Source organism: Cupressus sempervirens, chromosome 2, assembly GCF_028749045.1.
Source record: "Cupressus sempervirens isolate cs-2001-9-10 chromosome 2, ASM2874904v1, whole genome shotgun sequence".
Classification (NCBI taxonomy): Eukaryota; Viridiplantae; Streptophyta; class Pinopsida; order Cupressales; family Cupressaceae; genus Cupressus; species Cupressus sempervirens.
This window is the reverse complement of record NC_143119.1, coordinates 195036246-195053832: the sequence shown is the minus strand read 5'-3', so window position 1 is coordinate 195053832 and position 17587 is coordinate 195036246. Positions and strand designations below refer to the sequence as shown.

General features: G+C 33.8%; 1 protein-coding gene and 1 long non-coding RNA gene across 17 annotated transcripts in view; both read left to right on the top strand.

Moving 5' to 3' along the window:
* The window catches only part of LOC149571742 (Metallo-hydrolase/oxidoreductase superfamily protein), a 299690-nt gene that overhangs the window by 221447 nt on the left and 60656 nt on the right, over nt 1-17587 (top strand). For all 16 annotated transcript variants that reach the window (XR_016359873.1, XR_016359875.1, XR_016359874.1 and 13 more), the window contains one exon: nt 15741-15814. Coding sequence is in view for 12 of the 16 variants with exons in the window: in XM_089813150.1 (XP_089669276.1) it covers nt 15741-15814 (74 nt within the window). In the remaining 4 variants the exon portion in view is untranslated. The remainder of the gene's footprint in view (nt 1-15740; nt 15815-17587) is intronic.
* On the top strand, nt 13736-14513 carry LOC149571743 (uncharacterized). Its single transcript, XR_016359876.1, has 2 exons — nt 13736-13844; nt 14064-14513. It is a non-coding gene; the product is annotated as an uncharacterized LOC149571743 (long non-coding RNA).

The window sequence follows — 17587 nt, the reverse complement described above, 5'->3', positions numbered from 1 at the left end:
CATGCCAACTCCCTTGGATTGAAGGTTTCGAATACAATCTCCAAAGTCTACCAGTAAATTATGAACACATGACGAACAATCACCAAAATGGCTTTAACTCCAAGACAATTACTCCAATCATCGTGCGCACCTAGGACAAGGTTCTGCAATATGCCTCAAACACATCCCCAACCATGTGAACCATAACTCATTTAAGGTTGTAGCTTTTGTCAGATTCATTTTATCATGAGATACCTTGTTGATGATAAATCATCTTTAAGATAAATATCTCTTATATATAATATATATTATGTATATTATACATTACGTATTATTATAATATAATAATATATTATATGTTATTCTTAATGCTATATAACTCTGATAATCATAACTGGTCTAAACTACAAATTGTCAGATCTAGTAAAGCTTGGAGATCCTTAGAAAAGATTGGCCTCTTAAAAACCTTAGATGCATAACCCAATCAACGTCTTTAATGGGAGCATTTATTACTGTTTTATTTGGATTGTATAGTTAGTATATTTACTAACTAATTCTAATATCCTTGAGATGCCAATCTTGGCAAGATAATCACTAATTTATATTGGGCCAACTTGGAAAGAGTCATGTCCTTTCTAAGGACATGCCTCTTGAGTGCAATAAGGTTAGCTCCCCCTATACGATTTGTAGCACGTATAAAACATTTATAGAAGAATTATTATAGTCCAAAGAACACTTCATATACAGGACTGATATATTCAAGACCATCTTTAGTAAGTCAAAGAAAGGCATTATATTAGTTTGGTTGTTCAGAATTTGTAGAAACTTTACATGGTCTCAAAGCTCTGGTAGTCGAACCTAGGCTTTGCAAATTGATAAACACATTTAAAATATCTAGCAACATCGTTCTACCTTCAATGGCTAGCTCAATTAGAACTAAAGACAGGTTTGATGGAAAAGAACACTTCGTTGCATGGAAATTCAGAATTATGATGATTCTTGAAGACAATGGTGTGAAATAGTTTGTTGATAAAGAATGCAAGTAACTTGATGCTGACCCTCATAAAACTATCTGGAGTAAAGAAAATAGGAAAGCCATGCAAATCATATTAGATGGAGTTAAAAATGAAATAGTACCTATGCTAATGAAACATCAGACAACATTTAATGCGATGAGTGCATTATTAAATACATATGAGGTTAACAATGCAACTAGAAACCTTGCACTAAAAAGACAACTAAATCATATATAGATAAAGAAGGGAGAATCTATGAATTCATACTCTCTAAGGGTGGCTAGTCTAAGAGATGAACTTGCAAGTATAGGGACCATAATTGAAAACAAATAGCTAACACTTATGGCTATAGATGGGTTATTGATTCATGGTAAACATTTTCACAAGGAGTAAGTGCTAGAGACAATCTTCTAGACTTCAATAGACTTAAAGGAGTTTGCCTTCAAAAAGAATCTAAGAAACTCAAGAAAGGAGAGAAATAAAAAACTGAAGATGAAGAACTTCATGTCCTCAACACAAATTCCTATAAAGGTAAGAAGAAGCACTTCAAGAAGAAGAAGCATAATCAAAGAAATGACAAACTTGGGAGTGATTTATCCAAAATAAAATGCTTTAAATGTGAAAAAATTGTACACTATAAATCTAATTGCCCTGAGAACACAAAGCAGCAAGTAAACTGTACGAATGTTACTAGGAAAGGGGAAAACTATGATCATGATAAACATGTATTGTATTCAACACTTTCAAATGAAGTATCAAGCAAAGCATGGGTAATTGATAGTGGATCATCGCGACATATTACAAGATACAAAGAAGTACTAGACTCAATATTAGAAGAAGTTAATGACGAAGTTACCATAAGTGATAATTCCACTCATTTCGTCAAAGGAATTGGGAATTGCACCTTGAAACTGAAGTCGGGTATTTCTCTCCATCTCAAAAGAGTACTCTATGTACCAGGAATAAAGAGGGATCTAATCTCTATTACAACACTTGAAGATGATGGAGATAATGTTGCATTCATGGATGGTTAAGTAATGACCTGGTCTAAGAACTCTTCATTTAAGAAATCAAAGTTGATTGGTTAGAGAAAAGGATATTTGTATAAATTAAACATAGAACCTATTCAAGTCTTAATTCATGAAGCTGTTGATATAAACGAAATGTGGCATAGAAGGTTAGGACATCTAAACTTCAAAGCCTTATCGATTATGGAGAAGATGGTTACTGGTTTACCTAAGTTGAATAAAGATCATTCAAGCATATGCAAAGGATGCGTTCTAGGTAAGAACACCGAAAGTTCATTTGAAGATAACACTAGAAAAACTAACAATGTTTTGGAATTAGTCCACTCAAATTTATGTGGACCTATGTTTGTTCCTTCTCTTGAAGGATTTTGGTACTTATAGATGATTTCTCTAGGAAAACATGGATTTACTTCTTAAAATGTAAAGAATCAGAAGAAATCCTTAAGAGATTTAAAGAATTCAAAACTTCAACTAAAAACCTATCAGGACACAAAATTAAAACTCTTAGGACTGATAATTGAGGGGAATATACTTTTGATTTATTTAAAGATTTTTGTAAATAAGCAGGAATTAAGAGGGAATATACTGTTCCTTATAACCTATGGCAAAACGGGGTAGCAGAAAGGAAGAATGGAAGAATTATAGAAGCATCAAGAGCTATGATATTTGCTCAAAATTTAGAATATTATCTTTGGGTAGTTGCCTCATGTACTGCTATCTATATTCAAAACAAAAATCCTCATTCCCACCTTAGAGATAAATCTCTTGAAGAAGTCTTTTCTAAGGTTAAACCAAATATAAGCCATCTTAGGATATTTGGGTGCCCGATATACATACATATTCCAAAAGAAAAGAGAACTAAGTGAGAACCTTCCAGGAAGAAAGGTATTTTTGTCGGGTCTAGTGAAACATCTAAAGCATAGAGAGGTTTCATACTTGGTCGAAAAAACATTGAACTTAATAGGGATGTAATATTTGAAGAAGATTTAGCATTCAAAAGAGCCCTTAGTTTTGAAGATCCTACAGATAGACCTAGTTCTAAAGAAAATCATGAATCTGAGTTTCATAGGGAGAACATTGATGAAAGTGAAGATGAAATTGAAAATCTTAATCTTGAGGAAATTGAAAATTTTAAGAAAAGACCACTTTGGGCTATTAAGACTATAGAGGAAGCACAATACTTCACTGCACAATCTAGAACCTTCAAAGAAAGCAAAATACCCAATAGATTTTCTAGTTATGCAGCAAACATGAGTGATTTATCTAAATTAGAACCAACCAATGTATTAGATGCTATTAAACATACAGCTTGGAAGGATGCTATGATAGAAGAATACCAATCCATTATTAAGAATGATGTTTGGAAAATTGCCCCAAGGCCTGAAGGAAAATCTATTGTTTATTCTAAGTGGATATTTGAAATCAAGCATGTTGTTGACGCTAGCATTGAAAAATATAAAGCTTGATTTGTAGCCACAGGATTCACTTAAGAGGGAAATGATTATGAAGAAACCTTTGCTCCAGTTGCCAGATACACCTTTGTAAGAGCAATCCTAGCTATTGCAACATTGAAGGGATGTAAAATACATCAGATAAATATGAAAACAATATTTTTGAATGGAAAGATTACAAAAGAGGTATATTTGGATCAACCTGAAGGATTTGTAACTCATAATCCTAAAGTCTTTGTTTGCAGGCTCAAGAAAGCTCTCTATGGGCTTAAACAGGCTCGAAGGGCATGGTATGAAAGAATTGATAAGTATCTCTCTAGTTTAGGATCCTCCGAGAATGAAGCTGATCCAAATCTTTATTAGTAAAAAGGATAAAGATGATATGATAATTTTGATACTATATGTTGATGATTTACTAATAACAGCTGATGATCATCTTATAGATCAATGCAAGAAAGATCTAATCAGAGAATTTGAAATGAAATATTTAGGACTCCTTCATTACTTCCTAGGATTGGAAGTATGGCGGAACTCTGACAACATCATACTTAATCAAGGAAACTATACTTTAAACATCTTGAAGAGATTTGGAATATGGAACTGTAGACCTATGTCTTCTCCAATGGAGATTAATCTACAAAAACTTAAGGAAGTAGTTGCAAAATCAACCTCCACAGAGTCTACTCTTCACAAATAGATGATTGGGTCTCTTATGTACTTGGTAAATACAAGTCTTGATATTTGCTATGTTGTTAATGCCTTAAGTCAGTTTATGTGTGAACCAGAGGAGATTCACCTAGTTGCAGTCAAACTCTTAACCTTGGGCTCAAGTACAAGAAAGTTGACTTGGACTTACATGGGTTCACAGACTCAGATTGGGCTAGAAGTGTTACTGATAGGGAAAGCACTTCAGGATGCTATTTCAGTTTAGGTGATGATATTATGGATGTGCATAAAGCAAGCATCAGTAGCACAGAGTTCCACAGAAGCTGAATACATTGCAGCAACAATGGCCTCTCGGGAAGCAATTTGGCTTGGGAAGTTACTTGTGAGATTATTTGGTCGACCCATGAATCCTACTATTATTCACTGTGATAATCAAAGTTCCATCAAGCTTTCTATGAATCTAGTTTTCCATGATAGGTCCAAACATATTGAAATTTCTTACCATTATGCAAGAGATATGGTAGACAAGAATACTGTAAAATTAGAATACATTTGTACTGCAGATTAGACAGTATATATTCTTACCAAATCTCTCTCTCAAGTGAAGATAGACCACTTCAGAAGGACTTGGTATAGTTGAATTATAATACATTTGTATTCTTTAATTATTAATGAAATAATTTTGAGTTAAAATTATTATTGTCAGACTATTGACTGTTATGAGCTTCACTATTTGTATTTATTATCTAAGAGGTGACGATCTCTGAAATAATGAACACTTGTATAAAAGACATTATGAGAGATGATGATCTCTAAGATAATGTACTGAGCAGTAGAAAACCACTGTCTAGTTTGGATGAGGTCAAGATCATATGTGATGTAGACATTTCTATACCTATGAGTCACTACTTGGATAAAGGAAGAATTTAATCATTCTCCAGATTTTATCCTATGTACTAATAGATCTTAACTCAGGATCATATTGTGATATAGGCTTGCCAATGCCTATGAGTCACAACTTGGATAAAGGAAGAATTTAATTATTCTCGAGATTTTATCCTGTAATATGACATAGTATCATGTGTTCAATGATCCCACATGCTTAGAAGATTTAGATAGATATAGAGTATCAATCTATGCTTATTCATCTTGATTGATGGTGTTAGATATGTTATCTCTTCGTATGATTATCAAGTTAAGAGGGAGTGTTAATTTTTTATAACTCTAATAATCATAACTAGTCTGAACTACAGATCGTCAGATCTAGTAAAGCTTGGAGATCCTTAGAAAGGATCGACCTCTTAAAAACCTTATATGCATAACCCAATCAGCATCTTAAATGGGAGCATTTATTAATGTTCTATTTGCATAGTATAGTTAGTATATTTATTAACTAATTATAATATCCTTGAGATGCTGATCTTGGCAAGATAATCACTAAATTATATTGGGCCGACTTGGAAAGAGTCATGTCCTTTTTTAAGGACATGCCTCTTGAGTGCAATATAAATAAGGGGTGAGAATGTGGATAAAGGACACACCAAAAACATAAGATCTGCTCCTTTAGCATTACTGCTCTATATGATTTGTAGCGAGTATAAAACCTTTCTAGAATAATTATTATACTCCAAAGAACACTTCATATACAGGTCTAATATATTGAAAACCATCTTCAACAAGTCAAAGAAAGACATTATATCAATTTGGTCGTTCAGAATTTGCAGAAACTTTACAATTATTATATAATAATATAATAATATATTACATATATGGTTAACATATTAATATTACATATATGCTTAAAGATGAGTTATACATATGGTTATTTATATAATTAATATATTAACTAGTGATGATTAACTATAGAGACATGTCTCCTCCTCTCATATTTATGAGTCTTCAAATTTGCATTTGGAAGACATCAATCACATTGGCAATGTTACTAGATTTGCAGAAAAACGATCCTAGATAATTTAACATGGTATAAGAGCTAGGTTCCTTAAAGATAGCTTTACTGCTTAAAGGAAGATCCTAAAACCTGAATACTATAAGGACACAATTGCAGATTGAATATTAGTGATTCAAGAATGGATGCATAAGGAAATTCATTTTACATCTGTAGAATGCTAAGAAAGGAAGACTTCAATGTTATCCTCTATTATTAGTGAAAACTGCACATGAAAGGAAATACAAAGTCTCTAGAAAGTGAAATTCATTGTGATGATGATCTTTTATGTTGTCATTACTTTGGAAGTTCACCTGCAATTTCACCACAATGTCTTCAGTGGCTTCTGATACATCATCACAAAAGGAATTATGCATGTAGGAGGGTTCACTGCGGAAAAGCATGGGATTTTTGATTGAAGATGAAGATTATGTGTCGTCAAACAGTTAGCAGCGGACATGAATGAGAAGAATAAGATTTGTAAAGGCGAAGACTGATTTGTATTGCAAATAGTGAAAAAAAACCGTTACCATGCAGTGGGTTTGAGCATCACCATGGAGAAAAACTAAGGCAAAGTAGATATATTGTAAGTATTGTATAGCAAGCCAGAAGTTGGAGATCCATTAGTTGCAACCATAAAGCATTTTAAAATCCAAATATTGTATGCATAATGAAGGGGATGTCTTCAGGTAAGAGATATGTAGAGAAGAAAGTAAATCATAAGAGGAGAAGATGTGACACATACTTGGATAGGCTGTCATTATGGTCTTTGTGTTCGCACCGATAAAATGAGAAGATATTTGTCACTGTTTTGAATTGTATTAAAGTTGCAAACACATGTTACCTTATTGTGCGATGATATGTCCCAGTTTATACTATTGCTCGAAACATATGAAGATGATAATTAAATATTGTATTTGATTCCTTAGCTAATATCGAGTTATATTACAAGTAATTTTAAGGTTCGCGATATGTGACAAATGATCAGTTTCTTGTTATGAAGTGTCACGTTGTTATGAAGAAAGTCTAACATATTTTCATGGTCTATATCTAGGAGATGTAAATCAAACAAGATAATTGAGATATACGTAAAAACTTTCCGCATACGAAGTTTTATATACGCTTCTTGTGATATACTATTTTCTTATCGACAAAGATCGAATGATTGAACCAAGCGGGTGGATGTTGGAGTATTGAAAAGTAAATAAAATAAATTTATGATGACGATCTTATGTGATGCATAATATAGGATTAATGAAAAGATCTAACATATACCTTTGCATGAACAAAGGAAATTTGAGTTGTGAGACGTTAATGAAGCAAATAAGAATTATTTTGAACCATCTACGATTCTCTCTTTTATTAATGAAACTCGACTTACGAGTTGTGGATTCATTTTGTAATGTCCCCATTTTTTGCCAGTCTATGTAGTTGATTGAGTTAGCTCATCATAGCAACCCTCGTGAGTTGATAGGGTGTTTTGGGGGTTTCAGTTGGTTACTTACTATTTTTAGTAAGTTTATTATGGGCAGTTGCTCTTTCTAACAGTGCAATGGATGGCTTGGCAGTTGGTCGTCACTTGCAATTGATCAAGCTAATAATTACATGAGCTCTTATTTATTTATTCATTTGAGTTGCGTTTTTATAATAATATTTATATTATTATAATAATGACTTAAAGAGAAATTTTTAAAAAACAAGTTGAAAAGTTTCTAGTATTGAGTTCTTTTGGGAAACTTCCACGTTTTATGAAGTGGAAATTTATGGAAACTTTTGCCAACAAAAAAAGCTTAAAAATGAGAGCTCTTTTCACCGAGAAAAGGCACGCTTAATTATATACTTGATTTAGTGCCTTTACGGCTTTTTTCTAGGTTCTTAACTATATGCCCTTGCTGATGTATAAGGGTTGGAAACATTTTGCAAACTAGCTACTGAGGTATAGCTAAGTTTGCCCAACTTCTCTACTGTCATCACTGTATTTGAGTAGTGTTTTCATTCCACTACTGAAGTATAGTGGATCTAATATTTGTTAGTTAATCTCCCATTGTATCCCTCTGGCTGAGGAGAGAATGGTGGACATCTCCAAATCGTAGTAATTCAAATTGCTTGGCAACTGTGAGTTCTAATTGGGGAGAGCAATTGACTTTTTGAGGACGACATTTTTGGTGTGGCAGTGTTTGTGAAGTCACCTTTGTGCCCATAAAGACAACGTTGCATCTTGGAGACTGTAGACGGCTTGATACTAGTCCTGCGTCCATTTTACCTAGTTGCTAGACATGGAGTTACTACCTGTGGTTGCTAATTTGGAGATCATGCATTCATCTTGTGCTTCCGTATTGGTGGCCGGCCTGCACATTCATTTTGGGTAGCGATTGATGTTGGAGTGGAGAGCAACTTTCATCTGTGGTTGCTGTTTGGTTTGAGGAGCCACGTGTTAATAAAGAAAGCATTGTTGGTGGTATGGCTAGGCAAAACACTTGCTTTCTAGGTGCCAATGAATTAATTGTTATGCTGATATATGTTTGTCAAAAACATAATGCAAAGTATATCTCCATATCCAGTTAGACTATCTATTTTGGCTATTTTAAATTACTTGAAGTTTGAGATTTATACCAAAATTAGAGAACTTTGAAAGAATTGCAAAAATGATAGAAGTGCAAAATTGTAGTCAGCTTGGGTCTTTATAGTGGTATGTATTTTATTAAAAAAATCAGAAAATTATCCAACATATTAAACTATCAGTTTGTGCATCAATATAACGGTTTGGGCCAAGTCGGGGTTTTTACACATTAATGCGGCACAATCATAATCAAGATATTGGTGTATTATGGACGAGTTTGAGAAAATGGAAGGACATGTTTGCTTGGACTATAAGAATGAGTGGAAATTGACATTGTGGGGGGAATGATAGTCAATGTTCCATTCCCACTTGAACCTTATTTAGAGGGGAGATGTTTCATTCTCAAATAATCTAAAAAGACACTTTCTGAATCTTCATGTGCAAATAAGTATTCTTATCTTTTACATTTATCTAATCTTTGTAGTCTCTTTCTTATTTGTAATTCTATACATACTTTAAGAGTTATTTGTCTTGATGTTTTCCTTTATGTTTGAGGATATTCTTACAGGAAAAGAAGGTTGGTACTTTACATATGCTACCAAATATTGTGCAGACTCAATCTAATGATAGTAGCTCCAAAGACCCTGATGATCAAGATGGATAAAGTGAGGCTCTTGAAGCAAACATCTTTGATGATTGAGATTATGAGAATCTTCTACATTAAGAGGGAGTGTGACACTTCTTCTAAGGCAATGTAGGAGCTTAGAAGATAGATACTCAGAGGGAGTCTAGAAATACATGTGTGTAACTGCATGATTTTCATGGGTCCACTCTCATGTATATCATGAGGAAGTGATGACTTATCACTAGAAAATTAAATATTAGATTCAGAGTGAGTCTGACAAGAATCATCGGGGAGGAGAGTCTCTAAGGGAGTAACTACTGGACCTGACTTCTAGAATCATTGTTCAGAGGAAGAATCTTTTGAGGTGCAATCACTTGTGAATGATACATTCTCTGAGGAGAAGTTCCAAGTAAAACTCGTTGTAATGCATTCTTCTCTGTGAGAGAAAATTAAGGTGAAAGCTTTTGTACCACCCTCTGACTAGGTTCATGGTGGTTACTATTTTACATATGATATGTAATGAAAGGTGACGATCTTTCATTGACATTTATAAACAAAAGGTAATCATTGTAAGATGACGATCTTATAAATGATAGACCTGTTATCATGATAGAGTTCATTGAATTGTTGTCCCAGAGTGCTAGAAATCATGATAACAAATAGACAAAAGGTAACCTTAATAAGGTGGTTATCTTATAAATGGTAGACCTATTAACGTGGCTCTTTGGGTCGGATTTTTCCGGACACCATGATAACCAACTTGTTAAGGTTCTTTGGGTCGGATTTTACCAGACACCATGATAACCAACTTGTTATGGTTCTTTGGGCCGGTTCTTGCCAGAAACCATAGTTACTACTATAGACCACAATTAAGGTGGTGTTTTTAAAGTTATTGTTTCAATCGTGTGTTATGAAAGGTGAGAAATTTAGCCTCGTAGTGAATTGAATATCATACTGAGATCATGTCTCTTCTTATTCTTGAGAGCATAATGTATTCTATAAATCCTCCCTAGCTAAGAGGGAGTGTTAAGGTTGTAGCTTCTATCAGATTGATTTTATCATGAGATACCTTGTTGATGGTAAATTATCTTTAAGATAAATATCTTATATATATAATATATGTAATACAATATATATTATTATATAATAATATAATAATATATTATATATATGGTTAACATATTAATATTACATATATGCTTAAAAATGAGTTATACATATGGTTATTTATATTATTAATATATTAACTAATGATGAATATTTATAGAGACATCTCTTCATGAGACATGTCTCCTCTCATATTTATGTGTCTTCAAATCTGCATTTGGAAGACATCAATCACATTGGCAATGTTAGTACATTTGCAGAAAAACGATCCTAGATATTTAACGAACTCCACAAATCCAAGCCCAAAGCCATTGCATACAAGATTGCTGGCTTACCTAGGATGCAGGCATGCAATAGGTATAATTCATTTGATCTTGGTAGTTGCAGTAGAAGTAGCAGATATGAGATTTCTAATGACATAGTTGATCGCAGTAGTAAGTTTAAGTAGACATATGTGTTGATTGATGAAGAAGATTTGTGGATTTATAATGAGCATGGGATTTATGTACTGAATTCTTTTAGATGTTCATAAGTCCTTATGGAATATATTTTTGTCACCTTGGGTGTTGATGCAGGAGCATCCTTGGGCTATTCGCAATCTTGCATCACCCAAAAAGATATTTGGTGTTTTCTAGTTTTAGAATTATGTGTCTGACAGTTTGTATTGGTAAACCCTTCTTTGTTATTTCCAGATTGCACAGGCTTAGCTTAATATGTTGAACATATCATGGATAATAATCCTAAGTGCACATAATCTTATCTGACATTTGGCGGAAGTTATGCTTCATTTTCTTGGTTGTAGATTACCTATGTTGTTCTTCATACGATGATTGGTGTTGAATTCAGTGCGATTCTATATTTAATAGTTAGTTTACACGCTCTTGGATTGATGCATTTGACTAATGTATGGACCTATACTTAAGGCCACATAATGTTATCTCTTGTATTATGTATTTGGTTATTAAGTTATTGAGGGTCAGTCCTATATTGTAATGCACATTTTCTATTATTGGAGATTGTGAATGCAAAGCCGACCTGTGTATCCTAATGGCTATATATGTAATGTCCTTGAGTCTTAGCAAGGGAGAACGAAAGCTGTATCATTCAAGAGGATACTTAGAGGAAGGTTGGATAGTGAACTTTGGTCTATAATCTGGAATGTATTTGGCCGTAACCAGGAAGGCCTTGCATCCTGGCATATAGTATATTTTATCATGCGAGTTGTCTTATGAATCAGTGGAATGTATGGTGAACATTTGGTGTGATTGAAGTTCTGTTGATAATATAGTGTTTTCTTGCAAATATCTCTTGTGTACCTCTATTGTGTTGTATTTGTTGGGGGCTTGGTCATCTCCATTGGGGACACACCTGCCATGTACTGCATCACATACCTATCCCCTCTCCATTGTACACTGCCAATTAGCATCTACTGTACGACATACTCAACTCCACCATACACTGCCAATCAACCCATTGTACGCATGCAATAGTCTACCACAATTACACCATAGATAAGGAAATTTATTGAAGGCCTCCATTTTCTCACTATCGTACGGCCACAACTGCACTCTTTGTTGCACCGAAAATCACTAGATAGTGGATGCCACTTTTTAAAGTTGGGACATTAGACACTACCAAATTGCATAGTAAAGACAACCAACTAATATTGTTGTTGTCATAGTTGACCTATCAAAGAAGGGGATGCTCAACATGCCTACCTTTTTTTAATTCTAATCACCCTTCCTTGCTTCTTTCTTAGGTAGATGTTTTTGTACTATTTTAAAAGTTATCACCAATTACTTTGGAAGCTCGAAGACTTCTTAGGTTCCATTTTAGTGATCTCCTAGAACATAGATGCATTTATGCTTGATTTACGACATTTTCCTCAAGTTTCTATCCATTTCTGACTTTTTTTTCCCAAATCTCAAGATCCTTGAGATGATTCCCATGCAAATTGTCACTTAGGTATAGGTTGAGGTTGACCTATACTTAGAGAGTTTTGTTTGTAGGATTCTGGGCCCGTTTCAGGGTTTTTTATTGCTTTCTTGCTTAATTTAGTTGACCCTTTCAATTTTGATCCTGAAATTGGTATAAAAGGAGGTTTGCTTACTTCATTTGGTTATGCATTTTCAATCCATTATTTAATACATAAGTTCTACAGTCAATCTGCGCTCAAGAAAGTTATTAAGGTGCATTCAATGAGTTCAAGCCAAGCAAGGAGGGATTCATTGAATGCTCTCATTCCATTCAATCAAGCAGGCATTTCCTTACATAGAGCTTGCTTCTTTCTTCATTGGAGATAGTGGAGTTGGCCATTAAGGAAGGATATCTACACTCATCAACATTACAGAAGTACTCAAGCATTAAACCATTCCACCATTTGAGCATATTTACATCCTTGGATCTATTGTTTAGAACTTGTAGATATATTGCATTTGTGAAGATATCCTATATCATTCATACATTTGTATACAAGAATTCACACATCTTTGTGGTTAGTAGCTTTATATACATCAATAGAGGTTTGACAAACGAGGTGAATATTTACATTTATCTTGCTTTTACATGCTTTCTCATTTCGAAGTTACTCCTAATCAAGGGCTTGACCAAGGCAAGGCCCTGCCCCCCAACAATTTTCATTTTTCTTGTGTGTAGGAGAAAAGCTGCAGAATTGGGAATTGCAGATCTAGGGTTATAGTTTGGACAAAGCAATTACAGGTCAACCTCGACGCATGCTTAGGATCCTAGAAGTCTACCTATGACTGGGGCTTCCAGATTTTCACAGTTAGCAGATTCCAGATTGTAGGTTTCAAAATTGGCTTAGTTTCTATTTTTTATTTTAATTTGACAATCCGTTTTCAGATCTGATCTTGTTTTGTCACTAGCCCTCAAGTTGAGTTTGATTTCCTCATTGTCATTACATAGGACTTACTTTGGCATGTTAGATTAAATCTTTTTAAGTATTTGATTGTCATATATGCTTCTACTTTACTTGCATTACTTTTAGTCAATCAACTTGCATTAATCAAGCATAATTAGTTAATCCATAACATTAAAGGGAAAGAGCAACCATTAAAAGAGATCCTTTGGAATACACATTTGAAAGGACTTGGATTAGCATTGGCATCCCTACATCCATTTTGGATTGTGCTAATCTAATTCGGGCTCTCTTAAAGGTTACACTTGAAGGTCCCTCTTTCTCTTTGTCTAATGTGCGTAAAAGGTTAAATAACACCCCCAATCCCCTATGCATCCAATCTTGTATGTTACAATTTCATGTGTAATTACAAGTATTCTTTAGTGATATCTTTGTTTGAAATCCATTGTTGACCCAATGTTACTTGAGTTGTTGTTCTAGGTGTTAAAATGTGGGCTTGACTTCTTCAGATTGTCCATTTTGGTGCAAAAAAATGTGATTCTAATCCTTGAAGTGGATGGAGTTACCTCACTTTTTGGGCTAGCATTTTGTGAGTGATCTTCTTGACCATGTTTTCATCAGTACTATTGCCTCCATTATCTTTATTTGAAGCATTGCCACTGTGTGAGTTAGTGTATCCATTAGTTATGCAAGTCTACACTCGGTTTCCCTTTTTTCTATGAAGAATTGATTCTTTCTTGCATAAATCTCCTTCTTTCCCCATTGTTCACTTGTGTTTGAGCTTTGACTGAACTTCTTTCTTCTGTAGGTTGTGGACTCTTTTTTGCTCATTCACCTCATAGGATGGCAGGACAACTGGTTCTTATACCAATTGTAACGGCCCCTTGTCGTCTACTTAGGACTATGGGATAATCAAATAGAATCTTTATAGTTACAACCTGTGATATCACAGATATTGTATGCAATCAGAGGGATTTATGGCTTAATTAATCAATATCGATACTGATATGACTGATTTGCACAATTATACATATACAGAAATGGCTTGATTATAATATAATCTCTGTGACAATTGAGACAGTATTTCATATATACAAACAATGTAATGTATTTGCAGAATTGTTGTCTCAGATACGACAAATGAAATATGCAATAAGGCTTCACAACACAATCCTTGTTGTAAACAGTATTGCAGTTGTATTAGGCAAATATGATGAATGTGTGTACAAGATGATACATGCAATCTGTGATATAACAATTGGAGCTTGCAAGATGAACTATATAATCACTTATAGTAATTGAAGTTTTGTGTCTAATGTACTCCTTAAATGTATGTAGTGATATATATGATTGTCCCTTCCACTGATAAAATTGTTGTTTCTGATCTGTACAGTGTTGTGCTTGCAATAGAAATAGCCAATAAGGCCAAATGCTTGACATGAGTGGATCCAATATGGATAAGTAAAAATGTTATAATGATCGATGCCTCCTCAGATTGTATTCAGTTGTCTTGACTCTTCACCTATCCTTCCGTGCCAATTAACTAGACACAGTATTGGGATGTGTCTCATCTTTAATAATGCTTCATCAACTAGCACTTTGTTAATACTTAACCATTTGTTACTTAATCAATTTAGTGATTATAGTCGATGACACTTATTGTTATTTAACCAATTGTTACCAAATCGACTGAATGTTTGTAATTGGTAACACTTATTATGGGTACTATCTTGTGAATATCATTAATCTGAATGCAACATTTAAGTTTATGCATGATGATGGACAAACTGAGCCGGTTATAATGTCATTAGTTTCTCATGTAGCTAGATAATGGTACCATACCATTTTTTAAAGTGATTGTTGGAACTGATCACAAGTAGATTGTATCATATCTCGCTGGCTAGATGGGACATTGATGCCATGGTAATTGCCCAAGTGCATCAATCATTAATTTTTAAATCATCTAGAATTCTCTTAGTGTTTGAGCACGCACGCACACCAAACTTATGCTGAATGTGAATGCTAAGGAAATGGGGATATTACATCAATGAACGAAACAATTTTGATTATCAACCTTACTTTTGGTTGACATGCAACAAACATGGAAAGTACTAAAGATAAAACATTCGTCATATTCAATGCCTTCATAGATGACCTCAGCAAGGCAAAAAAAGATGTTGCTCAGAAGGTAAGCTTTTAGGATCTGCAAGTAAGGCATAAGGCTATGCATTAGCTCATTGATTCTTACTATGTGGACTTGTTTTTTAATGAATGAACATGGATCTTGATGTAAAATTATCAAGATTTCTTAACCACGTTACATAAACATATTTTGTTTAAAATATTGATGTGCCACAATTGGTCTCAACAAACCTAACTTTATTGTTGATAATAAGTTTTGTTTTTAGTAAGTTGAACTTTAGATAATTTATAATGTTTTTAATAGAAACTGCTGAATTCATAGTATATTTGTTTTCTTCTGCAGGGTCATACAGATGGTCACATGGCATTACTTCATAGTATGACAAATACGCTAATTGTTGGTGATCATTGTGTAGGGTAAGAAAAATGTATTTCCCTAATGGTGTCTTAAAATCTCAACTCAAAGTTATATATGTCTTATTCAAAATGTACATATTAGTGTAATAATCTTAGCAATATTTATGTGTTTAGTCTGAAGATAATTCAACCTCTCTGATGTTCAAATAACACTTTATGACTCATAAATTGAAGCAATCTAATTATTTTAAGGTAGAAAATTGGTAATGGGATGATTTCTTAGGCCGTAGATTCCTTGAATTTAATTTCTATCTAGAGTGTGTTCACTCATGCACTGCAATAGTTTTGATATTTTAAAAATATCTTGGATAAAACAAAAAATACAGTGCCAAAAAAACACAAAGTGCTTGAATAAGAGATATGCACCTTAAAAATATTTATTTGGCATGGCATGTATATTTATAATATCTACTCTTTGTGTATTCTAGACGCAATGTGTTCAGGATAAAATTGTCAGTAGGTTGGCAAGAGTCCACTGTAGTTAGTATAAAATGCTGTTGTTATGTTTTATCATTTTTGTTGTAACCAACTATCATATCTTCCCCTCAAATTGCAATTAGTTGTTAGAAATTAATTGTTGGTGGTTATAGATGGTTGTATTTCTTTGGCTGTCATCAGGTGATTTAAATAGGCTTTTTGCAGTTAGAGGAAGGTAGTTTGGTCTTGGTATATGCTCCTTGGTCAACAATTCTGTACAAGCAATGCTATGAATGAGGCAATCACTAGGATTAATCTACAAATCCTTAGTATGATTATGCTTATCTCTATTATCTTTGTTTCCTTTCCAACATATAATTTTACCTGTTGTAAGTAGGCATTTAGCACCATTACCCCTGAAGAACTTTGGTAGTTTTTTAATAAGATTAGCATTGGTTTGTAAAAATAGCCATATAAATGCAATGACCAATTGAGGAAGTAGTGAGCCCAACCAAAAAAGAGAGGATGATATCACCAACAATCTTGCATTTTTTTGGACAATATTTGAAGAGCACACAATTATACTGAGAGTGAGGGGGGGAAGGCGGGGCAGGGGGCTGAATCAGTATAATAACAACTTTGTCAATTTAAAACTTGTATCCAAACAATAACTTCAAATGCTGAAAAAAACAATTATGCACATGAACACAATGGCACACTGTTTTAGGTGGAAATTTAATGCAAGAGAAAATCATGACAAATAATTGCTTTATATGTAAACTTGTTCTTTTACAATGTTTTGTAGGCTCCAACTTACTAGAGGCTCCAACCCCTATGTTTATGAGCACCGACTCACTGGAAGCTCCAACTCCCACACTTTGCAGGCACCAACCTACTAGAAGCACCAACCCCCCTTGCTGTCTTCATGAGCACCAACCCACTGCAGACAAACTCCTTTTCTTTAAATTTGTACACATTACCCTCTTATCTCTTCTTTCTTATTTTATCATATATATATATATATAAAATCTGCACTTTCTTTAAAGTCAACTCATTTTAATTCTTCTACCCTCATACTTCATGACACTTTTTTTCTCTTCTCACTCACTTCACTTATTCAATACTACTCACACTTCTCGAATGAACACCTTCCTTTCTCAATCCACTACCATAATAGTCTCAAATGTTTCACGCATTAAATATTCTGATTACATTTGATTTTTCTTTCAAGCTTACGTACCCCTTTTTTATCTGTTCTTCACAATTCATGCCATTTACTAATTACATTCAAATGTATATTTATACTCTCTCAAATGATCACGTCTTATAATGAAGAGATATATTCAAATAATCACA